The 24,666-nt window shown below is 40.8% G+C and overlaps 1 protein-coding gene across 1 annotated transcript in view; it reads right to left on the bottom strand.

The window, feature by feature from the left end:
* The window catches only part of RALGAPA2 (Ral GTPase activating protein catalytic subunit alpha 2), a 334,819-nt gene that overhangs the window by 146,391 nt on the left and 163,762 nt on the right, over window positions 1-24,666 (bottom strand). The window contains exons 24-26 of the mRNA XM_044918716.1: window positions 7,545-7,673; window positions 1,952-2,080; window positions 1,057-1,115 (exon numbers count right to left, since the gene is read on the bottom strand). Of these exons, the coding sequence (XP_044774651.1) occupies window positions 1,057-1,115; window positions 1,952-2,080; window positions 7,545-7,673 (317 nt within the window). The remainder of the gene's footprint in view (window positions 1-1,056; window positions 1,116-1,951; window positions 2,081-7,544; window positions 7,674-24,666) is intronic.

The following is a 24,666-nucleotide window of genomic DNA, read 5'->3' as shown; positions in this document are numbered from 1 at the left end:
TGCTGACTACAGAGAATGAAACAATACTTCAGTCATTCTGTGATAGTATCTAACACTGGAATCAAGCCTGATAAGAACAGGATGGGGGAAGAAAATTACAGGCCATAAATATAAATGCAACTTTCCTGAACAAAATGTTAGTCAAATCAGACATGGTACTGTATAAACCAAGGTGAGTTTATCCCAAAATTCAAGGTTACTCTAATATGAACAAATTGATAATGAATTTATAGCTTCTGGTAATGGGAAACTAGAAAAGGTAGACTAAGCCATCCACTGAAGACCACTGAAGAAGTTAGTCAAAATACAAACCCCCCCTCCAAAAAAAAAAAAAAAAAAAAAAAAAAAAAAACCCCCACAACCCAGAAACCCTTAAAAATCATCAAAGAGCTAATAAGGCAGTGATGGCTGGTAGGCTGCTAGAGAGAGAGCAGGGCATGAGCTGATTCCTTGGAGGCAGCCAGGAGGCTAAGCTGAGCTTATTAGTTTGGAGGCAGAGGATGAGAAACTGCTGTTCCCCTCCACCACTGCTCCCAGCTTTGGGCTTTACCTTGGAAGGACAGGTTGCAACTTTTCATTATACAGGTGGCTCAGAAAAACCTCTATATTGGTAATAGACCACTAGCAACCTCAGATGCCTAGCGGAAGCAACCAAAATATTTCCAGACATTGCTAACTGTCTCCTGGGGTACAAAATCACCTCTGGTTGAGAATTACTAACCTATACATATACCATTTTTATAAGTTTTTGGTTTATCCTTCCATTTTCTTCTTCATTAAAAAAATAACAGGGAATACATGTATATATTCGTAATCTTGTTTATTCTCCTACAAAATGTAGCATGCTATAATCTTCTGTACCTTACTGTTTTCACTTAATAGTGGCACACATTAAAAAAATTAAGTAAAGCATTTTCTTGACATAATTCTTACTATACCTTTTAGTGTGTGTACGAATAATGCAGAAGACTGTTGTTGTTTTTTTAACATTAACTGTTTACATATAAATTTGTATCTTAAAATCCTAAAATAATTTACCTTTAAGTCAACATTTACCTTGCACATTCATTTGGTTCCTCTGTGGCATTCTTCAGTAAAATATTTATGAGGTAATGCTAAAAACACAAAATTAAGTAAAATAAAAACTTTGTTTAGTAGTTGGTTTCCCACATGGTCTGACTGTGTTCCAGGCAGTCAGGAGCTACTGAAGGACCAGGGAGCTCTGGAGAGGCTCCCAACAGGGAGAACCTGGGGGGAAGGAAACACAGGGTTTTGGGGGAGCAGGCTGGTGGTTGTCTCAGCCAGGGCCTCCCTGGGCAAGTAAGCCAGCCTAGCAAAGCCATTGAGACTTCAGATAGGAAAAGCTCAGTTTTCTTTTACTTCAATTAGATTATATATTGTATGTTAAATTATATATTATAATTATGTACCATAATTAGATAGATTGATTCTGAGATCTGAAAAACATTTTTGTTTGCCCCAAAGTCAGCTAAGGGGAGAACAAATGCTTACTTTTATTCTCTAAGGAATTAATAACTTGACATCTCAAATTATTAGTAGTATTTAATCAGGCTAACAATGGGACTGAATATTTGGCTAACTTTAATTATTTCTTACAAACTCATTTGATGCACTATGTGACACAATTAAACCTAAAATTATTACAAAGGATGATTCACTACATAATTATAATCCATAGGCATGATAAACAGGTCTAATAAAAAACACCCGAGGAGCCTATCAGTTATAACTGCCATATGCTCTGAATCTAATATGTTTAATCCCCCTAAAAGAGCCTTCTGGAAAAAATAACAACAACAATAACTACTGAAAGATTTAAACAATAAAGCAGAACTTTCAGGGATAAGTAGATTATGATAATGGAAGAGAGGACCACATAGCTAGAATTATAAAATGCTAAACTTGAGGTTCAATCAAACGCATGCGGTACCTTGACATCTTCAGTTCCTGTGATGACTTTCTTGACTTCTGGCACAGACTGCAGTAAAGGGATGTCCCGGTAGGTATTTGGAAAGCAGACAAGAGAACCGAGAATGGTGAGAGCTTCTGAATGAGGTGTCTGCACACGAAAAAGTGAAAACACCTATTTTTCTTCTTCTAAGCCAGAAACTTTACATAAGCAACATGCTTTACTTTTTCATGATTTTGAGAGGGAATCTTTACAATTATTTTATCCTAGATTAGAAGTATCAAACTATGCCAGGTTATTTTTCTCCAGGTGAATGAATATTTAAGCAAGAGAGGTTTGCGTAAATGAAAAAGCAAATTTTCCAGGAATGTAAATTATCACTATACTTGTATAAAAAGCACTGTGAAAACTGGTCTTCAGATGCCTTCAGAGTCAGAAGAGCGAATGACTCAATCATGACTTTTACCTTTTATTTTTATTTTTTTTAGTCTTAATGTTCTTAACAAAGAAGGGTAAGTGGTATCAACTTAATATTATTTTTGCTTGAAGACAGTTAAAAAAATTCGTAAGGAAGAGGGGTTGAGGTTGAATTTCAGAAGGCAGAGAAAGAGAGCAGACACCATCTACCAAATTTCCTGTCTCATCAAGAATACTTCGCAAAATAACATGTAGTGTCTGATATCTAGTGAGATACAGAATCACTTATTTGTCCATTATTGGAATTAGGTATCTATTAAAGGAGACACTTCACTAGATTTCAATCTAGCCAACACTTACTAGCAGCTATGATTAGCCGAGAATGGGGCAGGCACCAGGATTACAAAGGTATGCCATTAGCCCATCTACCCACCTGTCCATCTACCCTTCTGTCTCTCTACTATTATCTAATAATTATAACAATAGCAGCTAACACTTACGGTGCTAGGCACTGTTCTAAATGCTGTCCAAGCATTTCCTCATGGAATACCCTCAACAATCCAATGAAGTAGATACTGTTATCATTTCCACATTACAAGTGAGGAAACTGAGGCTCAGAGAAATTAAGTGGCTTGTTAAGTGACAGACTCTGATTTGCACCGAAGCCATCTAACTCCAGGGTCCACACTGGGCCTATTTTGTTAAGCACTTGGGGGTATGAAATGAAAGCGAGTCTCCCTCCCCCAGAGAGATGGTGGTGTGGCATGTGGGGTGTGGGAGAAGAGGTAAATAGCAGTGATATGGCTATGAGAACCAGATAGCGGGGATATCATGGGAGCCCAGAACATTCATGTTTTATCTCACTTCGTTCTCATCAGCACACAGGTCCAAAGGACAATATAAAACACACAGATATTCTCTGGAACCCAAAATGTGGCAATGATTTGTCCTGCTCAGTACAGTTAGGGACACGAAGACAAACTGCTGCTAGAAGTCACATAGTGCTGCGGGGAGCCAACCAGGCCGGCAGAGTGAGGGAGCGAGGTGAGGGGCAAGAGGCCAGTGCAGGCAGTGGGAATGGAAAAGGCAGAAGACCCGGGGCACCTGTGGACCTGTAAAAAGCCCAGGTGCACAGAGCCCAGAGGCCATGAGGGTGTGCTGCAGGGATTGGGGGAGCTCCAGGGGGCAGAGTCTGAGAAAAGCACTGGGGTTCCCAGGTAGCGACCCCCAAGCCACGTGGCACAGTGCCCGTCTCATTGCACCCGAGGAGTGGTGCCATCAGAACGGAGCAGGAGTGTGGGGTGGACGCTCTCAGCGAGAGCAGAGCGTCAGGTGCTCACTGAAGCCCAGGGCAGCTCTGACTGTAGCCATGGCCATGGCATCAGGCATGAAGGCGCTATATCTTTAATGGTTTATTTCATTTTTTTTAAATACAAAGACTTGAAACCACTGGGGCAAAATGAAAATGTTAAGACTTGCCAAAGTTAGTCAGTGAATACAGTTTCTTGTTATGTGACCTCTACCACACAAAGCCCTGTGGTCACCACCCAGGCCTTTCCTCACCTGACCCCTGGCCAGTGTAGGACGCAGGCTCCCTTGGGCCTGGGAACACTTTCACCATTTGGCCCTAAGGCGATCTGACAGTCTCATGGAATGGAATGCCTCATTTCCTCAGGATCCAAACTCTGTGATGCTGAGTGTGGTCCTGTGCCCTCTTCTCTCTCAGATCTATACTCACTCCCAAAGGATATCCAACCCATGATTTCAATGCCTCCTACGTGCTGGATTCCCCAACATTTCTCTCTATACCAGACTGCCTCCCCTGAAGTACCCCCTGAAGTCCAGGTTTGTATGTCGTGCCCCCTCAGGGGCCGAGAGGCATCCCACACTGACGAGCTCCACCTGACCAGAGTCCTGTCCTTCTACCCCACCTCCATCAGTCTGTCCCCTCATCTGCTGCCTTTCTTTTCCTTTATTTTTATGTTAAGGAGATCTTTAAATAAAGAGGGAGAAAGAGTGTTACGCCTAATACCCAACACCTAGATTCAAGATTTTACCACTCTTGCCTCATCTGTATCCGTTTCATTTTTTTCATTTCAATATTTAAAATTCACTAAGAAGTTTCCACTTTCAATATTTTAAAGTGAATTCAAGACATTACGTCATTCTACCTCTGTGGTCCCTAGTATCACTGCTTTGGGTTTTTTCTTTGCATACATCACTTTCTGATGTGTTATATAGTCATTTTGTGTTTGTAACCCCAATGAAGACAGGGTTATATGGTTTTCACCACTTCTCTACCCCAGTAGGTGCTCAAAAAGTATCTCAACATAAGGGGTGGCTGCTGATGAACACCGATGGCCTTTCAGGTCTCTGCTTCAGCATCACTTCTCCCATGAAGACTTTTCTAATGTAGGTCTTCTTCCCCTCCACCTCTCACAAAGCAGAATGAACTATTCCTCTGTTGCCATCCCTCTGGGGTCTGGATGTGATTCTACTGTGGCTGCTAGAAACTTATGCACAGATATTAACACTGAGTTTACCCAGCTGATTCCTTCAGGGTAGGGGCCCTGTCATACTCATCCAGGCCAGGTCCCAGCAAGTAGTGGATCCACAGTAAATGTTTCTCAAACAGGCTTGCTTTGTCAGTCCTCTCTAATTGCTGCCCTTTATCCACCAATCTTGGTTTAGACTTCATTGATTCCTTTCCCTGAGTGGCCTTAATTATTGAGCCTGGCTTGAACTGTGGACTTTAATTTTTAAAGATTATTTTAAGATTTTATTTATTTACAAGGGGGGAGGGGCATAAGTGGAGGGGCAGGGCCAAGCGGACTCCAGGCTGAGTGCGGAGCCTGATGTGGGGCTCAATTCCATGACCCTGAGATCACGACCTGAGCCAAAACCAAGAGTCGGACACTTAACCAAATGAGCTACCCAGGCACCCCTGAGCTGTGGACTTTTAGATTGCATGCTAGACTATGTAATAATCAGATACAAAACATTAGAGCTTAAATAAAATAAGGAATTGTTACACAGCTTTATTCAATGAATGTGGTAAATCTAAATAATTTTTTGGCCTAAGCACTGAGCCTGGGGTGAGTCCCAATTTCCACAGAGGAGAATGAGGCCTGTGTACCTAAGCATATTGTCTAGGGTAGAGAACCAGTACAGTACAAGGCAACACTGGGATGGAACCCAGGTCTGACCACACAGAGCTCCAGGGTCTAGCATGAGAAGGGGATTGTAAGTAACACGCTATCTTATGTGCACACTGTATCTGTCCCGTTGGTGATGGACATTCGGATTAGTTGTAGTTTTCGGCTCCTACAAAGGACGTTTACTGAGCACAAGCTCCTGCCTATCTCTTGGGGACCCGTGCATGTACATGTCTTTCCCCAGTTGCCTCAGTGGGGCAGATCTGCATAGCAGGGGTACTTCAAACTTGTAATTGACTTGTGTTAACCAAAAATTCCGAGTGAGTAGGTGTGCCCCATCCAAACACCTCTCACCTGTTCCCCTACAACTTTAAGCCTCAAGTTTAAACTAAGAGAGAAATTCAGAGTAATTCAGAGTTACTGTTCCTTCATATAACTCTCACTTCCGCATGACCGCATGTTCTCTTTCTTGAAAAAAAAAATTGGGGAAGCTACTTTAACAGCTTATCTAGCCAAGAGATAAATTTTCACCGAGAATGACCACCATGCATGATTATCTCTAGAAAGGGTGCCAGCATTTTTACAGGAAATTCTAATAGCAAGTAAGGAAATCATCAATAAAGAAGTATGATTTTCCTACCTGTGCCCTGTGAGCTTCTTCAGTGTTGATCTAAATGTTTAAAAATAAATTTGAAGGTTTTTTTTTTTATTAGATTTTATTTATTTATTTGACAGAGAGAGACACAGCGAGAGGGGGAACACAAGCAGGGGGAGAGGGAGAGGGAGAAGCAGGCCTCCTGCCGAGCAGGGAGCCCGATGAGGGGCTCGATCCCAGGACCCTGGAATCATGACCTGAGCCGAAGGCAGATGCTGAACGACTGAGCCACCCAGGCGCCCCAGATTTGAAGGTTCTTTGAGAATGATTATCCTAAAATCTTTTTCAGATATAAAGAAGCGTAAAAATTTGTCATATTCCTCACAAAAAAAGTTGAACAAACCCAATATTTTTCTTCCTTTTTTTCTTCTACCTTTCTTTTCTTTCATCCTTCCCTTTTGCTCCTGTCTCTTTTCCCTTCTCTTTGCTTTTTACTTTATCCTTATAAGAAGTTAGCACATGAAAATACCAGTGTGAAATACCAGCTACATAAAGTATTAAAAAACAACTTAATTTAAAATCCAGGGTTGGAGTTTGAATTTACCCTGCACAGGAGAAGTAAGTAGGGTGAAAAAGTAACAATATACCAAATAAAATTTACATAGCTAGATGCTCATATTGATTTCAATACAAGTCCCTGGCAAACAATAAAGCTAATTTCATTCACACCATTTGTAGAGGAAAACAATGAGTCTGAACAGGTAACAGTTGTATAAAGCACAAAAGTGAGAGGCCCTTTAAATTGAAATGTAGAAGAGTGTTCTCTCAAAAGGCATTATTAACACATTGCCCTAATAGTGGAGGTAAATGTAGAGATTGCAAATAATTTCTTTTTGCAGCCCTGAATGTTCACACTTAGGTCTACTTGATTCTAGTTTTTTAGTACAAGAATTTTGTCAGAGTTTTATTGCACATTAATAATATATATTCATTATCTGCTTAAAATTTAAGTGTTCTAACATTTCTAACATTTCTTAAAAAATATTTTCTATTAGACTTATAATAAGCAAGATAACAATTTAAAAAATTATTGATAATGTACACTTAAAATTCTGTCTTTACTAAGACATCTCCTCTGTGCCACCATTTACTAGAAAATGCTAATAGACTCTTAAGAGATAAGTCCTGCTTCTGACTGTGTAAATGTGCTGAAATATTAGTGAGGATATGATTTTTCACACTCTGGCCTTTTGATGAAACGCCTTCCCAATACCAGTGTGTCATCTTATCCTACAATTTCACACATCAGCTGCCAGGGCATCTACCCGAGAGCCCAGTTTCACATTGCACTAATGAGTCAACACCTGTTAAAAGTGGAGAAATCTGAACCTTGTTAGCGATTGTGAAGCCTCCTGGGAGTTTGGATGCTGAGCATTGTCATACTCACCGCTGGCGTGTCTGTACTGAGGACCCTGGCAGCGGCCGTGATGAAGTCCCCCACCAGCATTGAGAAGCCAGGCAAACCCAGGGAGAAGAAGCGGGGTGGACAGTGCCTTATAATGGTGTTTAAGATATCCTAAAAGGGAAGATAAGAAAACACAACTGTAATTTTCAACAACAAAATTCCAAAGTCGTCAGCTCATTGGTACATATGGCCACTATGTGATAATCTGAGAGAACACAGGTCACAGAAATTTTTCAGTAAAAGGGGTACTGGGAGATGAGTTGGTCCAAGGCCTATTGTACCCATTTTACAGGTAAGAGAATGGACACTAAGTTGTAAGATGACAAAATCTAAGTCATGGCATTGGGACTAGCCACTCCTTCTGTCTTCCACCTTAAGGTGAGCTCTTTGGACGAGCTACAGGAGTGTCGAGGTAGATATACAAATAAAACCTGCAAACATCTATCACTTCCAGAATTCTTCCATTTTCAAAAGTTAAAGCACACTATTACATTAAAAAGTCTTCAAGTAGGCAAAGACCTGGAAATTTTCACTCTTTGCATAACTCTGTGTTAAACAATGGGAATGAATGGAGTGTGGTCAGAGTCTAAGCTCAGGGAGTTGGCGTGGCTCTGGGTACAAGTGTGATCATGAGGTCAAAGTGCAAATACAGCAGTTGCCTTTTACACGGGGTGCAGCACGAAGACCACCAACTGCCCAGACACCTGGTATTGCTGTGTCTGCAACGGCCTGTCCTTGGTGGGAGGCAGGCCGGCCCCTGGCCGCCAGCTCTGCTGTGAGGCAGCCACCACATCCCAGCCTGGGGCAAAGCAGTGCTCCACTACTGGACAGCGTTTGTGCCACCCACGGCCAGGACACATCTCCGTAGCCATCTGTGCAAGTGTGTGTGTGTGGGGGGGGGATTAGTCAGAGCACCACAAACTTCTTCTATGCAGTTCTAGGCCATGCACATTAATCAAACATACTGAAGTACTAGACTTTATGTGTCTTGTAGTTATTCAACCTATAGTTAGTCCCAAAATACAAGTAAGAAGCAAAATACAAAAAAAAGTCTGGTTTCTTTTCTCAGATTTCAGTGCGGCTATTTAACTAACTGAGCCACCCAGGCATCCCCAGTGCGGCTATTTAAGAAGCCCTTTAAAATAATCCAGGATTTAATTTCATTAAGTAACAAAGTAGTAGCAACATGCTAAATTCTAACATAAGTCCTTCATGACAAAAATAACCTCATTTCACAACTTGTAATCTTGAAAGAGAATTTTTATGTGTTCACAATACATTTTTTTCCCCAAGACTTATTTTTTTCCTTACACAGTGGATTCATTTAGTTTCTACAAATTGTGCTGTTTATATCCTTAAAATGACTGTACAATGCTTACTCTTTTAGAGTTCAGATATGATCAATAGTTTAGCAAGTACTAATTTAAAGTTTTAGCATTTCAGCAGAATTTGTCCTATAACAAAAATAAATAGATAAGTAGACAGACAGATAAAGGAAGGAAGGAAGGAAAGAAAAACCTGACCCACACTTCTCCCAAGTTAATGTTTAACCCCGCTTTAATCACGTCCTTTGATACACTTTAGGGTCCATATCAGCCAAAGTAAACATTCTAAGGGGCTCAGCAGATGGATGCTGCAGTTTAGAAAGTGTGTAGTAAACTCATGCTCCAAGAGTGGAACAAAAGATCCACCTTTTTCATAATTAAGCCTCTGATTAATGCCCTGGGCTCCTCACCACACACCTGTAATTACTCACAGAGGTACGCATTGTGCTGGGCCTTGTCTCGGAATATCAGGCATCAAGCTACCCAGCAGCAGATGGGAGCACATTTCTGTTGACATATCCCGCAGTGAAAGGATTCGTGCAAACCTGGCCAGCAAGGTAGCAGAATGCCATGCATCTGAAGATTAATAATGCAAACACCCATGTTGTTAACTTTGTTATGTGTGTGCTAATTCCATCTGTTGAGATGAGGAACTAAGCTTTGAACCTGTCGATTTTTAAAAATCTTTGGCATATTACTTAAATATAAGCCATTTTCACCACTGGAATTTAGAGTTTTAACTTTCAAAAAATGCTTTTCTGGGACAAGTTTGTGGGAATTGTGAACTGAATCCTTTAATAAGCTAGGGCCAGAATCTGTACATGAAATCCATTTTGCCTCACAAGATTCACATGTGTAAAGGTAATGCCCTGTAAATGGGGCATTCACAAAAAATTACGAAGTTGCCATTGATGCTAAAGACAGCAGAAATGCGTGGAGCTGAGATAAACTCACCCGGCTCCCCACCCCCTGGATGCGGGCCAGTCACTTCAACGGAACCGGTTTCTATGGGCAAGAAGATTGGGAACAGAGGGCAAAATAACAGATGGCTAGCCTACCCTACCCTGCCACCCACATATGACAGAGCCCCGAGGAGAAGCGGGGCCTGGCTAGCTGTCGCCAGTTAAAGGCAGCACTGGGGTAGGGGTAATGTGGGAGTCAAAGGGGGAACTATATGGCCAGTCAGCCAAATTATGGCCATATGCCTGCCTGTTTTGCTTATCCACACTGAAATGGAACAACCCAAAGATTCTCTCTTTGTGATAACATGTGAAAATTAGGAATAACTGTGTGGTGCTCAAAAGAGAGCCACTGCATATTCCCAACAGAGGTATATCCACCAAGGGTTCCACTCATTGCTAGTAGAATCTTTCTTTCCCCTTCCCCTCCAGATGGTAAGATCACAGCTACCGCTGGAATCTCCGGAAAATAAAAATCTGGAGACTCTGAAACTTGCCACACAGTCTCCAGAGCTTCACCTATAGACGGAACAGGACGGTGCTTCCCAAATGTTAATTATTCATGTAGGACCTCATGCCTTTTGCCATATCCATGTCCAAAGTGAGCATTATTTGTCTGTTTTTGAAAGCAAGTCATTTTTTTTACCTTAAATAAGATTATTCTGGAAAACCAGTATCCTATGTCACAAATAGAAAATAACCCTTCTGTCAAAACACTAATAGTAAACCAAGGCTACCGCATTTTTGTTAAATACCACTGCCTGACAGAGGCGCCCCTTGTTTTTATTTGTTTGTTTGTTTATTTGTCAGAGAGAGAAAAAGCACAAGCAGGCAGAGCTGCAGGCAGAGGGAGAAGCAGGCTCCCCGCCGAGCAGGGAGCCCGATGTGGGGCTCGATCCCAGCACCCTGGGATCATGACCTGAGCCGAAGGCAGACACCCAACCGACTGAGCCACCCAGGCATCCCGAGGCTCCCCTTGTTATGAAGGGTGGCTTGATCCTCAGGGTACTGTCAGAGTTCTGTACCCACTCCAGCTGGCCTACCTGAGAGAGGTCTCAGGGACCGGTGGAGGTGAGGAGGGGCCATTGTTCTTACTGGGTGACTAGATGCTGTTTAGTGAAACCTCCGTTGTGACCACTGGCGGGAAATGCCCCTGCACTCAAACCCTGGTGTGATGAAAAGAGCTCTGGGGCTGGGGCCTCGAGGCTTAGGTTCAAGGCCTAGTGTATGTGACTGTGGGCAGATCTTGCCATGCCTAGGGCTTCGTGTTTCTCTTCCATTAAAAATGGATACAGAGTCCTATCTAATGGTATAGATGTGAACACACGCCTTTCTAAACTGAAAAGGGCCATGCAAAAATAAACAGAGTAACAAATAAAAAATTTTTTTTTCAAAAAGGGAAGGACTCTGAAGGATTTTACTTTCTAGAATTTACTTTGTAGATTTACTTTGTAGAATTCAGTGGACTATTATTTTGCTGATATTCAAAAAGAGCAAAAGATTTCAAAGGTGGCACAAATAAGCCTCTCAGATTACATTATCCCAGATATTAAAAAACTCTAGAAATTAATGCTCTCAGATAACATTCTTAGCAAAGCATTCTAGCAATTAGCTATAATGTATATAATTTCTAAGGCAAATAATAAAATAAAAACAGGAAAATGGTATGTTTAGACTTTCTAGCTTTCATTCTTCTCAGTTCTAGAATTTACCTGAAACAAGTGAAACTGGTAGCAAAAATCAGTTTCTTTTTCCATAATCTAAAGAGACTAAAATATAATAAGCCCAATGAAAAATGGACAGGAATCAAGTTTATTCTTGAAAATTGACCAGTATGAGGCACGGACAAAACTCTTTCACACGGTTTTGTTCAAAGGAAATAAAATTCATTCTGCAAAATGCTACCATATAGTAAACAGACCACCAAAGTAGTATTTTTCTCCTGTTTTTGGTTAAAAGTCCGCATGCATGCTACACATTGAGTGTGAAAGTGGACTGTACGATGATAATTGTGAATTTGCAGCTTATCAAAAGATTCCGGCTTATGAGAAAGTAACTGGTGAGAACATCTGTCTCTTATCACTGATCTCACAAAAATCAGGTAATTCAAATAGAGGCGTGTTGTTTCCTCTCCTCCAAAGCACTGTTCTATAAACACAAACCGCATTCAGCCTGGTAAATGAATCGCTTTAATTGAATGCTATGTACACAGTAACTGGAAAAACCATAAGTGATAAGAAAAACATATGGTGATGGCAACAGAAATTGGTTTATTCATTTTGCATAGTGTTGTTTCTTTAGTTCTCTTATAATTGACCTTTAGAACGATAAATGTGTAAAATAATTTTGTTTATTATGGCTCCAAACCTTCCAACAATTACACAAAATGAAAATTTAAAAGGAAGGATTCATTCTGGAAGCATTTCCATTGTTTACATAATTGCACAGCTATAATTTAGTGCTCGTGTTGTTATGGAAAATAAAAAAAGGGCCATTACAGGCCATTTCAATTCAAAATATTGCACAGTGGTATCAAAAATGGGGGAAAATGTTCACTTTAAAGCAGTTTAAAATGGATTAACCCTGTAAACAAAAACATTTCAATATAGTATTCTATGAAACACAAATGTTCAAGAAGTAGCCATCGTTCAAAGGGAATTAGAAATGTTGCAACTGTACTTTCACACCAATTACATATATATTATTCACTTAATATTTGCTCACGGCCCAGCAGATGATGGTTGTAACACAATAGCCGACCATCTGTCTCCCTGCCTTTCCTTAGCGGACTCGCGCCTGCTCCTCAGGAGCAAACAGATCCGGTTATTCCACCTAAAGTCACTCAGACCTTCCAGAAGGCCAAACAGAATTGTTAAGAAATAAAATTTATGTGTACAAAATCACTGAACTCCTTCTCTAATTTTTTACTTTAAGAAAAATAAAATGCTACATAATGAATAACTTCATTATTTTTCAGAGAAGATACCTGCCTTTTATCTAGAAAATTCTAGAGGGAGGTCTTTTGTTTGGTAAAAGGGAGAATGTTCAGATCTGGTTATGTCATTAATCTGGTTAATGAAAAGGTTCAACCCATTCCACGCCCAAGTAGAATTACTAATTACCAAAATATCTGAAAGCAAAGGATACTTTTAACTCTAACCCTGCATATAATTTAAACTTTAACAATTAAAAAGGTAGCTACAATCCTGCAGTACCTTGAGGACATATTTGTAAGTATCAATTAACTCCTTCTTATGGAAGCTCAGAAATGCTGACAAAAAAAAAAAAAAAAAATTAGTTACCAGAAGAACAGATCCCTCAAAGCCCCAAAGCCTTGGCCTCTTGTTTCTGCTAGTAGGTCTTTGCTCCTCCAGCTCTGTGCAAAAGACACCCTTTATACACCACAAGCTGCTACCTGGCCTCTTCATACTCTACATTGGTTCAGACAGGACTTTTTGTTGATAAAAATAAAGCCTTTAGGATTACGGCCTTTTAAAAACGGTACAGCAGATCATGTCATGAGCACTGTGCTTCTGGAAGAGTCACTGAAAAAAAAAAAAAAAACAACACAGCAGAAGAAAGCTAAAAATTCCTTTCAAGATCTGAGTCAAGGAATATGTGGTATGCACTACACATTATCTGTTAAAAGGGCCAAGAATGGTATGATCTCTTTGGAGAAAAAGCAGAGATTTTTGTAAATGGGGGACAAATGTGACCTCTCTGGGTGTAACTGTGTTACCAAGGCCAGAAGAAATATGACAGGACAGAGTAATTGGGTTCTGTAGCTGGAGAAACAAAGTCACCTAGTACTTCTCACCATGAAATAAGCTATGGAGAAGACACTGAGTTTCCCTGACAGCAGCGTGCAAAGGAAAAAGGGAGTGAGAACCCTGAAATGAACTTCTGATGGCCACAGGAGCTGCTTTGACCATTTGCATGAAATCAGGATTTCAGGAGTGACAGAACATCAGGGTGACTCCAGAGAGAGTCACTGCAACCCTCAGCTCTAAGGAGAGCCTCCACTGTTTTTTATGATTGCTTGCAATTAATCCTGCATCTGTGAGGAAGAACTCTGCTAGCCTTCAAACTGACGAAGACTGTCTGACTGCTTCAGGAAAAATAGGGGATTGGTTCACTGACTGATTTTAAGAAACACTATATGAATTTTATTTTATACTGAAGTTGGTATGTCGCCCTATTACCTTAATTACTTCTTTTTCTTTCTGTTATCTGTAAGAGTGTTATTGAGAGTGCTGAATACTAACCACCAGATCACCAGGGAGAGCTTTATTGAGATATTATTTACATGTGATAAAATACCCTTTAAAGTGTACAACTCAGGTGGCTCAGTTGGTTAAGCATCTGTCTTCAGCTCAGGTCATGATCCCGGGGTCCTGGGATCAAGCCCCGAGTCAGGCTTCCTACTCAATGGGGAGTCTGCTTCTCCCCCTACTCGTGCTCCTCTTCAAATAAAATTTTAATGCGTACAACTCAGTCGTTTTCGGTATATTCATAAAATTGTGTGCTATCACCACTATCTAATTTGAGAACATCTTCATCACTCCAAAATGAAAACCCTCTACCCATGAGCAGTCATTCTCCATTCCTGCCCACCAGGCAACCACTCATCTACTTTTCTGTCTCTATGGATATGCCTGCCCTGGGTATTTCAGAATATGGACTCATACACTATGTGGTGGGTTTTTTTTTTTACTGGGCTTCGCTCATTTGGCAGGTTTTCAAGGTTTATCCATATTACTGCATGTAGCAGTATTTTATTCCTTTTCATGGCCCAATAATATTCCACTGTGTTGATATACCACATTTTGTTTATCCTTTCATCAGCTGATGGACAGTTGGGTTGTTTCTACCTTTTGGTGACTGTGAATAGTGCTACTATGCAAATCTGTGTACGAGTTTTCGTTTGAATACCTACTCTATTGTCAATACTTTTGGGCATATACCTAGCAATGGAATTGCTGGTTCATATGGTAATTCTATGTTTTAACTTTTGAGGAAGTGACAAACTGTTTTCTATAGCAGCGTCACCATTTTACATTCTTACCAATAACATATGAGGGTTCCAATTTCTCCACTTCTCATCAATACTTGTTATTTTTCATGTTTTTTAAAATTATAGCTATTCTAGTGAATGTGAAGTGGTATCTCACCATAGCTTCGATTTTTATTTCCCTGGTGACTAATGGTGTTGAACATCTTTTCACACGATGTTCACATGAACATCATTCACTTGTTGGAGAGACTATTCCTCTCCCACTTAACTGTCTTGACCCCCTTGTCGGAAATCAGTTGACCAGAGATATATGGGTTTATTTCTGGACTCTCAATTCTATTCCACTGGTCTATATATCTAACCTTTTACCAGCACCAATACCGTTTTGATTGCTATAGTTTTGTAGTGAGTTTTGAATAGGGAACTGTGAGTCCTCCAGCTTTGCTCTTTTTCAAGGCTGTATTAGCTATTTGAGGTTTATTGCAATTGCCTACGAATTTTAGGATCAGCTTTTCCATTTCTGCAAAAAACGCCACTGGAATTTTGATAAGGATCCTACTGAATTTGCAGATTAACTTGGGGAATATTGTCATCTTAACAATATTAAGTATTCCAATCCAGGAATATGGCACATTTTCCCACTTATTTTGGTCTTCTGTAATTTCTTATAGCAACGTTTTATAGTTTTCAGTGTATCTCTTTCATTTTCTAGGTTATATTTGTTACTAAATATTCTGTTCATTTTGATAAATGAAACTGTCTTCTTAATTTCATTTTCATATTGTCCATTGTAGTGTATAGAAACACAGTTAATTTTGTATATAGATCCTGTATCCTGCAACTTTGCTGAATTAATGTTTTCATTCTAATAGGAGTTTTTTGTGAGAGTGGGAATTCCTTAGGGTTTTTATATACAAGATCATGTTGTCTGTGATTATAGATAGCTTTCCTTCTTACTTTCCAGTCTGGCTGCCTTTTATCTCATTTCCTTACCTAACTGTCCTGGCTGTAATTTCCAGTACACAACTGAATAAAAAGCTGTGAGAATGAATATCCTTCTTCATCTTAGGGAGAATGTGGAAGTTTAAAATGGAAAGGCCGTTGTTCCTGGGGTGGGATGAAAGCCAGAGCCTGTGACGTGGCATTCAACCTTTTCTCAAAATATTTTTGGAGATTAGCAAATTAGTGCAAGGATGCTCAGGGTACTCGGAGACCAGATGCACTGAGAAAGAACTCACCCTCCATCATATGAATTGAGACATTCTCTCAGCCCTAAGTCCTTAGCAACATGAATGAAATATAAAGTCCCTTTTACTCTGACCAACAACACCCTGTTTGCAGCCCACAAATCAGGAGGAACTGCTTCCACGTGGGCTTCCTATAAAGGGCATTTCACAGCTCACTGGGGAGACTAACAGAGAGATGGCAAACCCATCATGAAATTCCGGCACATTTATAATTCCATAGGATGAAAAAAACTGTTTGGAGGGTTGTAGAGAGATGTGACTTACCAGATGCACCAATCATGCCTTGAAGACACCACGGCCTATGTAATGACTGTCTTAGTCGTGACCCTGATGAGCCTCAAATCTACAACATTACAGTTTGTACAACAGGCTGGTTTAATGAGGTTGATGCAGATGCTCAGAGCAGTCATTAACTCCTGACAATGGGACTTCAGCAAGTGAGGGCTTCAATGAGTCCCTGCTGGTGAGTAATGACAGTGAAAGTGTTGAGGTTGCAGCAGACTCCCGTGAGCACAAAGTCCGCTCAGAGTGCTGGACATGGATGCGGCACTCTGAAATGGGACCAAACCTGGTGGCAAAAGCTGAGGGACAAGTAGACACAGAAAGGCATTTGTCATAAGGGCTAGGGAGCAGGATGGATGAGGTGGGATAGGAGGATGTTCAAATCTGCTTTTTCTGAGGCAGTCAGTTCAAGTCTCTCCACTTCCACCCCACTCCTCCCTCCACAGCCTTCACAACATTCTGGAGCAGAAGCAAAGGCAAAGGGTCACTCCCATCACAGATTACAGGACAGTTAGAAATGTACTTATGGAGCATAATCATGCAAGTAATATCATTAAGGTAGGAATTACCGCAATGGGAGAAACATGCACTCAAATAATTAACATAGGTACTACAGCAACAGGCAGCCATACTGCTCCCAGGTATATTGTTCATCCTGTTTCAGAAATGAATCAGCTAGAAATATATTCTTAGAATATTAAAAAGAAATTCTTGGATGAAACCATAGCCTTAATATAGTCAGGTGCTGCCTAATGCCACGGCTGACAGGTGCAGTGAGGTTCAGTCAACATTGCCCATGATGCCAAGCAGAATACTCATTCACTCTCATGCTGGAATCCAGGTTAGGATCTGACTGCACACTTGTATTACCTTAGAATGAAGTACAGAAATTTAGTAGGGGAAACATCTCTCTACTGAATTTGGGTAACAAGGATATTTAATGTGTTCCTTTGGAAACACATTAAACCTAGAGAAGAAAGATCTAAGAGATCATCATTCAATTTTTTCATTTACACAGAAATTGTCCCAAGGTCTGGACACAAACCCAAGCATGCTCCTCTTCCTTTGGAAGATAAAGTGTTAACGCAGGATCAATGAAGCACCATTTGACGTTCGTGAAAAACAGGCCTCATATGTAGAGCCAGAGCAACATTCTGAGGACATTACTTAGCTCTGAAACACAAACTATTCTTTCATCCCATTCACTCTGCCTAATAATCATTTATAAATGCAAATAATACTTTTTTAGAGCTATACTTTCAAGTGAAGTCAATAAATGCTCTGGCTTAAAAATGTGCTTCCAAAATATATATATATTACTCTCACAGAAATATTATCAAATGAGGGAACTAGGTCATAAAATGCTATCTTCAAAATAGAAATGAGCCTCCCACCAAAATATTCTTAGGAAAATGCTGGACAAAAATTGAGCGTATATGTGTGCACGTGTGTGCGTGTACGTGCATGTGCACGCATACACACATGCACGTATGTGAGGCATAGGCACTGTGTGTAGGGGTGGTAGTTAGAGGATTCTATGGAAAAACACCAAGATATCTCCCAGGATTCCAACAAGAAATGAGGATTCCTATTTTTCTCTCAAATGAACACTAGAAAACCCACATCATTTATAGCTTCTGTGTTCATTTAATACTGCTAAAAGATTTAGACATTCTGATGTTGTCAAAGATGAGTGTCCAGTGCATTTAAAAGTGTTTCCTTCTCCCTGCTGAAATTGGGAAGCCTCGTTCTCAGGTGTGGATGAAGGTAAGCCTGCTTGGTGGCCTGGGGGTCTCTGGGCTCTTTGTTTGCCATGACTAAGAACAGGTTAAAGAGGAAAGGCTGTTCCTGTTGGAGCCTCCCATGTCCTCTGGTGTGTTCTCACACAGGAAGAGAAATATGCTTTGGAATATGATTATACATTCTTTTTATTCTAGGATAACATAAGACGCATGCTCTCTAGTTTATTTCCTTGTACGTAAAATTACTCCACCTGCGCATGGGAGCAAAATCAAAGCTTTCCATATTTCGTGTTCTGTCAAAAAAATAAAAATAAAAAAGGAAGAGAAAGAGGAGCAATGTGCTGGTCATTCAGTTCTGGGACTCTACAAACCCATCCCACCAACATGAGGTGGAGGTCTGATGCGATATGTAGAGCAGTCCCAACGGGGAACACTTTTAGTTTCATCTTGGGCAAGACACTTACAACATCGTCTTCTTTTTTATAATGTAATATGTGTTTGGACAATGAGCTCCCAAGAACGGCTTAAATCTGAGAAAAAATTCCCAAAGGGAGCTAGCTCTCTCAACCCACTTCTCAACCACTAAGAAAGCAGCAGTTTTGGCAAAGCCTCCCTGTTCCAATGATGGAGAGCCCAGTGGATGCGAATCCCACCACAGGAGGAAGGAAAGAGGTAAAGGTAAGGAATTAGACCATCTAGAATAATTAAATGACATTTAACGGGTCGACAAATGGCTTGCTGCTTCAAATTCTAGGAATAGGTGTTTAACATTTTGGTTTCTGACTTACATATAATAAAATTCATTTGGGGGGCTTAAAAAGTACTTTCTTTAAACAAAGTTGCTTTCAGCAGATGTTGGAGAGAAGGAGGAAGAAGGAAGAGGAGGGATTTGGATACAAGACTCCTAAAAGATAGCACTACTTTGATCTCTGATCTTGGGCAAGTACTTTGTCTCCTGAGCATCAATTTCATCATCTGTAAAATGGGAATGAAAATGCAACCTACCCCACAGTGCTCTTACAAAGGGCGACAGAGACTGATTGGAAAGCATTTTGTAAATTCTAAAGCCTCATACATCATTGCTTGTATTAAATTATGGCAGCATTTTTAATTATGATCTTATTAAAATACTAATTTTTCTAGGGCCAACTGAAAAAGAAGACTTGAAATAGATTTGATTTCAAATCCACTCATTAGGGCACCTGGGTGGCTCAGTCACTTATTCTTTTCAGCTCAGTTCATGATCTCAAGGTTGTGAGATCGAGCTCCATGTCAGGCTCCATGCTGGACGTGGAGCCTGCTTAAGATTCTCTTTCTACCTCTCCCTCTGCCCCTCCCCTGCTCATGCTCTCTCTCTAAAGAAAAAAAAAAATAATAAAATAAGTGCTTTTGTTTAAAAAAACCCCACTCACTTAAAAGGAGTCCAAAAAAATGAAAGCCACATCATTCTGATAGTCTCCTACAAAAACATTTCACAGTAAGTTGACGAAGTTCTTGAGTGCTAACTCAGTTGCAGGTACCATGTCAGCCCAGGCTGTGAGGGGAATGAGGAAGAATAAAGGTGGCCCCTGCCTTCCAGCAATGACCCCTCACAGGTAGGGGACAGCTCTACATAGCTGAGAGTGAGGGCAGGCCAAGAGCACAGGGCTCCTGGAGGGGCACAGCCCAGCACTCTATGAGGACCCAGGGGAGGGAAGCAGATAGGTGACACAAGGGCCCTGAGTCTTGACAAAAAGACCATGCTGCACACATTCAATGCAAGACTCCGGTACAGGCTTAAAAAAAAAAAAAAAAGGTAGATATTTTATTTTGTCTTACTATTAAAAGGTTCTCTTCTTCTAAAATTTATTTAGCCCACAAATACCTACCAAAGAATATTTTTCCATGGAAGAACAAAAGAAAAACCGTTGTTTATTGTTTCTTCAGAAAACAATGTTCTCTCTAAAATGTGTTCCAGTAAATAGCATTAATAGCTGAACAGTCTGCAATTACCACACTCCCACTTATTGTTAGGTATTAAAAAGGGATCAACAGACAAAAAGAGATTATTCCCCACAAGGAGAGCACTTTCTCACAGAAACAAAACTTGCAATTCAGAATGCGTTTCTTGATGTTACTTCCTTGTATCCAAACCTATCCTTTATGGATTATAAACCACAGTCTTGACTTAAAATCTCTTATATTCAAAAATCAATCTTTTCCACACAGGAGTTAAGGCATCTCCCTCCCCAAGTACAATTCAGTATTTGTAATGCTTCTAGAAGCCACCTCTTGTTCTCTCAGTTCTTCTCTGCCTGAAGAAAAATGTAAATTTTCTTAAAATCTTTGTAGAATTCTAAATGGGCAAAGAAGCTCTTGCAGGTCAACAAGCGATTTTCCAAACAACAGGGGAATCCCTTATGCAGCGACCCTACTACTGAAGGCCTAACTGTCCTCATTTTTCCAGGGCCCCAAAGAGAGCCGTTATAACCCCATTTCATAGAACAAGCAGCTCAGGCCAGAGGAGGCTACGCGGTCACTGACTCAAGCATACAGTGACTTCAGTGCAAGGCCAGGGCTCAAGCTCCAGAGTGGATGGCCCTTTTGCCCAGGCTGCCAGGAGGTAGCCAGACCAGCTGGCCATAGACGGACCTGACAGAGTTTGAGAGGCTTACAAACCCCCGATCAATCACCGGCCACATCTGAACAGGACACCTGGCTAGAAAGTGCCTCTGGTGGTGAGCTGGAGTCTACCATCAGTCCCCACTCGGGAGGTAAGACAGCCTGATCTCTCTCTCCTCACAGGCAGGGCTCCAGACATTTGAAGGAAGCAATCATCTGTGCCCATGTGCCAACTCCTCACCATGCAAGCTGTTCCCTCGCCATCCTTCCTCATCTCGGCCGCTCGGCAACGTGCACTCAGTGTGCAGGGGGGAGCACAACCCCCCTGAGCCCCTCCCTGCCTCCACGCACACTTGCAGTGCCTAGATACTGGCACTGCAGGCCACACCACTCACTCAGATTCGGCTTCAGGACAAAATGCCCCTCAGTATTTGTCATGTTAACTCTGAATTCGTGTAATTATTCCGCGCTTGAGTTCTCAAATTGTTTTTCTTTTTTAAAAAAATAAATTGGACCAACTGCAATTGAATACCCGCTTTTTGAAGAAGAGTCCCCTACTGGCAATTTTCATAATGTTCAACCTCAAACATTTGCCTCTCTTTAATCTCCCTGGTTAAGTTGAGAGAGCTAGCCTGTCACGTTTGTTTTGATTGCTGGGTTCTGTCATTTAATTTACATCGCCTGGCTCTTCCAGTCTGCTGTCGTCTGCGCAGGTACTACTATTTGAGGGCAGGTCCCTCAACCACAGCACTACTGACACTGGGCCGTAAATTCTTGGTTGTGGTCCTGTACGTTGTAGGATGTGTAATGACATCCCTGGTCTCTACCCACTACACCCCTTTCCCTCCTGTGACAACCAAGTATCTCCAGACATTGCCCAGTGTCCCTAGAGGGGAGGGGGCGGCAAACGCCCCTGCCATCGCAGGAATCACTATTCTAGGGTGATGAATGATGGCTAGATCACCACTATAGAAAGTAGAAAGTTCATGTCAGCTCTGAAACTGATCACTGGAGCCAAAGTCTCAACCAGAATGGCTTGGCTCAGCTACTTTGGTCATCTGTTCTTCCCCATGATGCCACATGGATTTGAGGAGGCCTTTCTCTTTTTTTCCTCCTATTTTTGATCAATCAACATATTTATTGAGTGTGTATTCTGCCTGGGAAAAGACAAGATGCACTCCAGTGAGTCTGTAAGGAAGATTCTGGTGACGCGGGCCTTGTTAGAGGACACCGTAGGGTTTCCTTCCAAAGAGAGACCTTGGGGCACAAAAGAACATTTTTTCTACTGAAAGATGTAGGTCAGCTTATACACTTTACCATATGGTAGCAGTTGAGTAAGGACAAAATCAATTTTCCACATATATTGAGTTATTATATTACATTTTTAGGCTTTAATTTATTTCATGTAGCATATGCTTACTAAACACGTATGGCTAAATTCGTATTTAAATTCATAATTCATACTCTTCACTGATAGCGTTTATTTGAAAGAAAGTCTTTATACCTTTAACTCCAAAAAGGGAAATCAAACAAAACTCAAGTTTCTGGCCTCAGGTAAACCTCTCCCTCTCCAGGTCAGCCTCCCCTGCTATCATCTTACACTTTCTAAAGCTGTGAAACAAGTTCACTGCACACGTGTTAAACCTCCTAACTGAAGCCTCTACCATCTGTTACCTTCTACATATTTCTACTTTCCTTATTTAGGTGTATGAGGGGTAAGTGGGCTTGGTCTTTAGCTTAATGAAAATAATTACTGGTTTCACAGCTGTATAAGAAAAAAAAAAAAAACTCCCCAGGTTATGATTTTGGTGTAGTCATCTGTCTCAAGTCTCTATGGTCACTGATAGCTAAGCAAAGTTATAATAAAATTTTCTTTGGTAAAACTTGACTAATGTATGGTTTGTACATTCTCATGAAACATTATGGGAAACACTCAGAAACCACTGGATGTTACCTGGTGACAGAACACAAACCATATGCGTTGGGGAAGAAGAGATGACCAACCAACACGATAGATTCTACATTTCATCACTCTGAATTTGTACAGTAAGCACACAGTAAGAATTATTACTAGTTCATCAATATATGTTAGGACAGGGTTCACATTTACCACCCATCCTTGTAAGCATTACTCTTCCATCAAACCTAAGTCAAACTTGAAAGTTTTATTTTATTTATTGCTATAGACCTTTACAATAAACAAAATCCCACTATTTAAAAAAAAAGTAAATTCACACTCAAAATAATATTTTTAGAAAAATAAAGGAGTTTTTTTAAGTGTCAAAGTACTTTCAAAAACAAATAGTAACAACACTGGCTAATAAAAATTAAGATAATAGAGACCTTTAGAAATTCTAGCTATTTTAATAACTGTAAATAAATTTACAGTTTGGACATCAACTGTTCAAATTCGAACAGTGTTAGACATTATGTTCTCTTATGTAGAGAGGAAATGTGCCTGGAAGCCTTTCCAACACATTTCTACTTGGTAACAGGTAAGAATTCTTTAGGGACACCTCTCAGTGTATCCTCCATACACCTGCTTTGCCTGCCCCTGTGCTACACTGTGCCCATGATGAAGAGAGGTCCCAGCCTACCTTGCCCCCCACCTTTTCTCAATTCATCGTCTTGCCTTCCTGAATCAACTTTTGCTTTGAGAGATAATGGGAATAGTGCCAGCAGGCTCTATCTTCCAGGCACTTCCCACCCAGCACTATACCCCAACCTGTCCAAAATACTTCTCACACACACAAACACACAAAGTACACAAAACATATATATGTACAGAAATATACACATACATATATGTGCACATATAAATAAATGAATTTATGCATACAAACTGTGTTTTAGTCCTTGTTAGGCCCTCATTACCTTGCCCCTGGGCTGTTATAATTCCCTCTCTGTACTTGTTGTGCCCTCATTCCTTCCTGATTATAATCCACCCCATATTAACTATGGTTTAAGCTTCTTTTTTTTTTTTTAAAGATTTTATTTATTTATTTGAGAGAGAGAGAATGAGAGAGAGCATGAGAGGGAGGAGGGTCAGAGGGAGAAGCAGACTCCCTGCCAAACAGGGAGCCCGATGCAGGACTCGATCCTGGGACTCCAGGATCATGACCTGAGCCGAAGGCAGTCGCTTAACCAACTGAGCCACCCAGGCGCCCTTGGTTTAAGCTTCTTAAAATGCTTTTTGGCAATGTTCAGTGTTGTGCTCCAAAACATTCAATGGCTCCCCATTAGTCATGAGGTGAAAACAATGCTGAATCCAGGCTCCCTACAGTGCTGCCTAGATTCATGTCCACACATTATTTCCAGGCACATATTTAGAACTAATACAAACCACTCTGGTCACTGTTCCTTGAACATGGCCTGAGAAGGTCTGTATCTCTGACATGAGAAATTCCATCCTGCTTCCTGTACTACTATTTAAATCCTATCCATCCTTGAAAGTTCTGCTCAAATCGATTCCACCTCCTCTGTGAGCTGTTTTCAGACCAACTCAGCTAGAAGGGTATTTAACCCAGTTCAATTCCTATAAGGTGTGTACCAGTTATTTGGCTCTTCACACAAGGTGATGGATACCACAGATACTCATGTGTATCATAATACTGTCTACGCCCTCAGAACCTGACCAGGTCGTTACAATGGTGAGGAAAAATATTCAACATGAAAAGATTATTGAACCTTTTGCTATATTTAGGAAAGAACAATGTGATCCTAATAATAAATGCCTAAAAATAGATCAGGGGATCCAAGAAGGCGCAATGAGAGAGGGACGTAGAGGTCCTCTGGTCCAACTTACTCATTGGGTCTCTTGTGCTCAGGCAAGGGCCCCATGGCCAGTGGGTGACAATGCTGAGTCTCACTCCCAGGTCTCTCATCTCCCAATATGTGGTTTGCCAACCATAAAAGTCAAATGTTGAAAATATTT

The sequence above is a fragment of the Neomonachus schauinslandi genome, chromosome 10 (assembly GCF_002201575.2).
Source record: "Neomonachus schauinslandi chromosome 10, ASM220157v2, whole genome shotgun sequence".
Classification (NCBI taxonomy): domain Eukaryota; kingdom Metazoa; phylum Chordata; class Mammalia; order Carnivora; family Phocidae; genus Neomonachus; species Neomonachus schauinslandi.
Note: the sequence above shows the minus strand (reverse complement) of the source record. Positions and strands in the feature narration are given on the sequence as shown.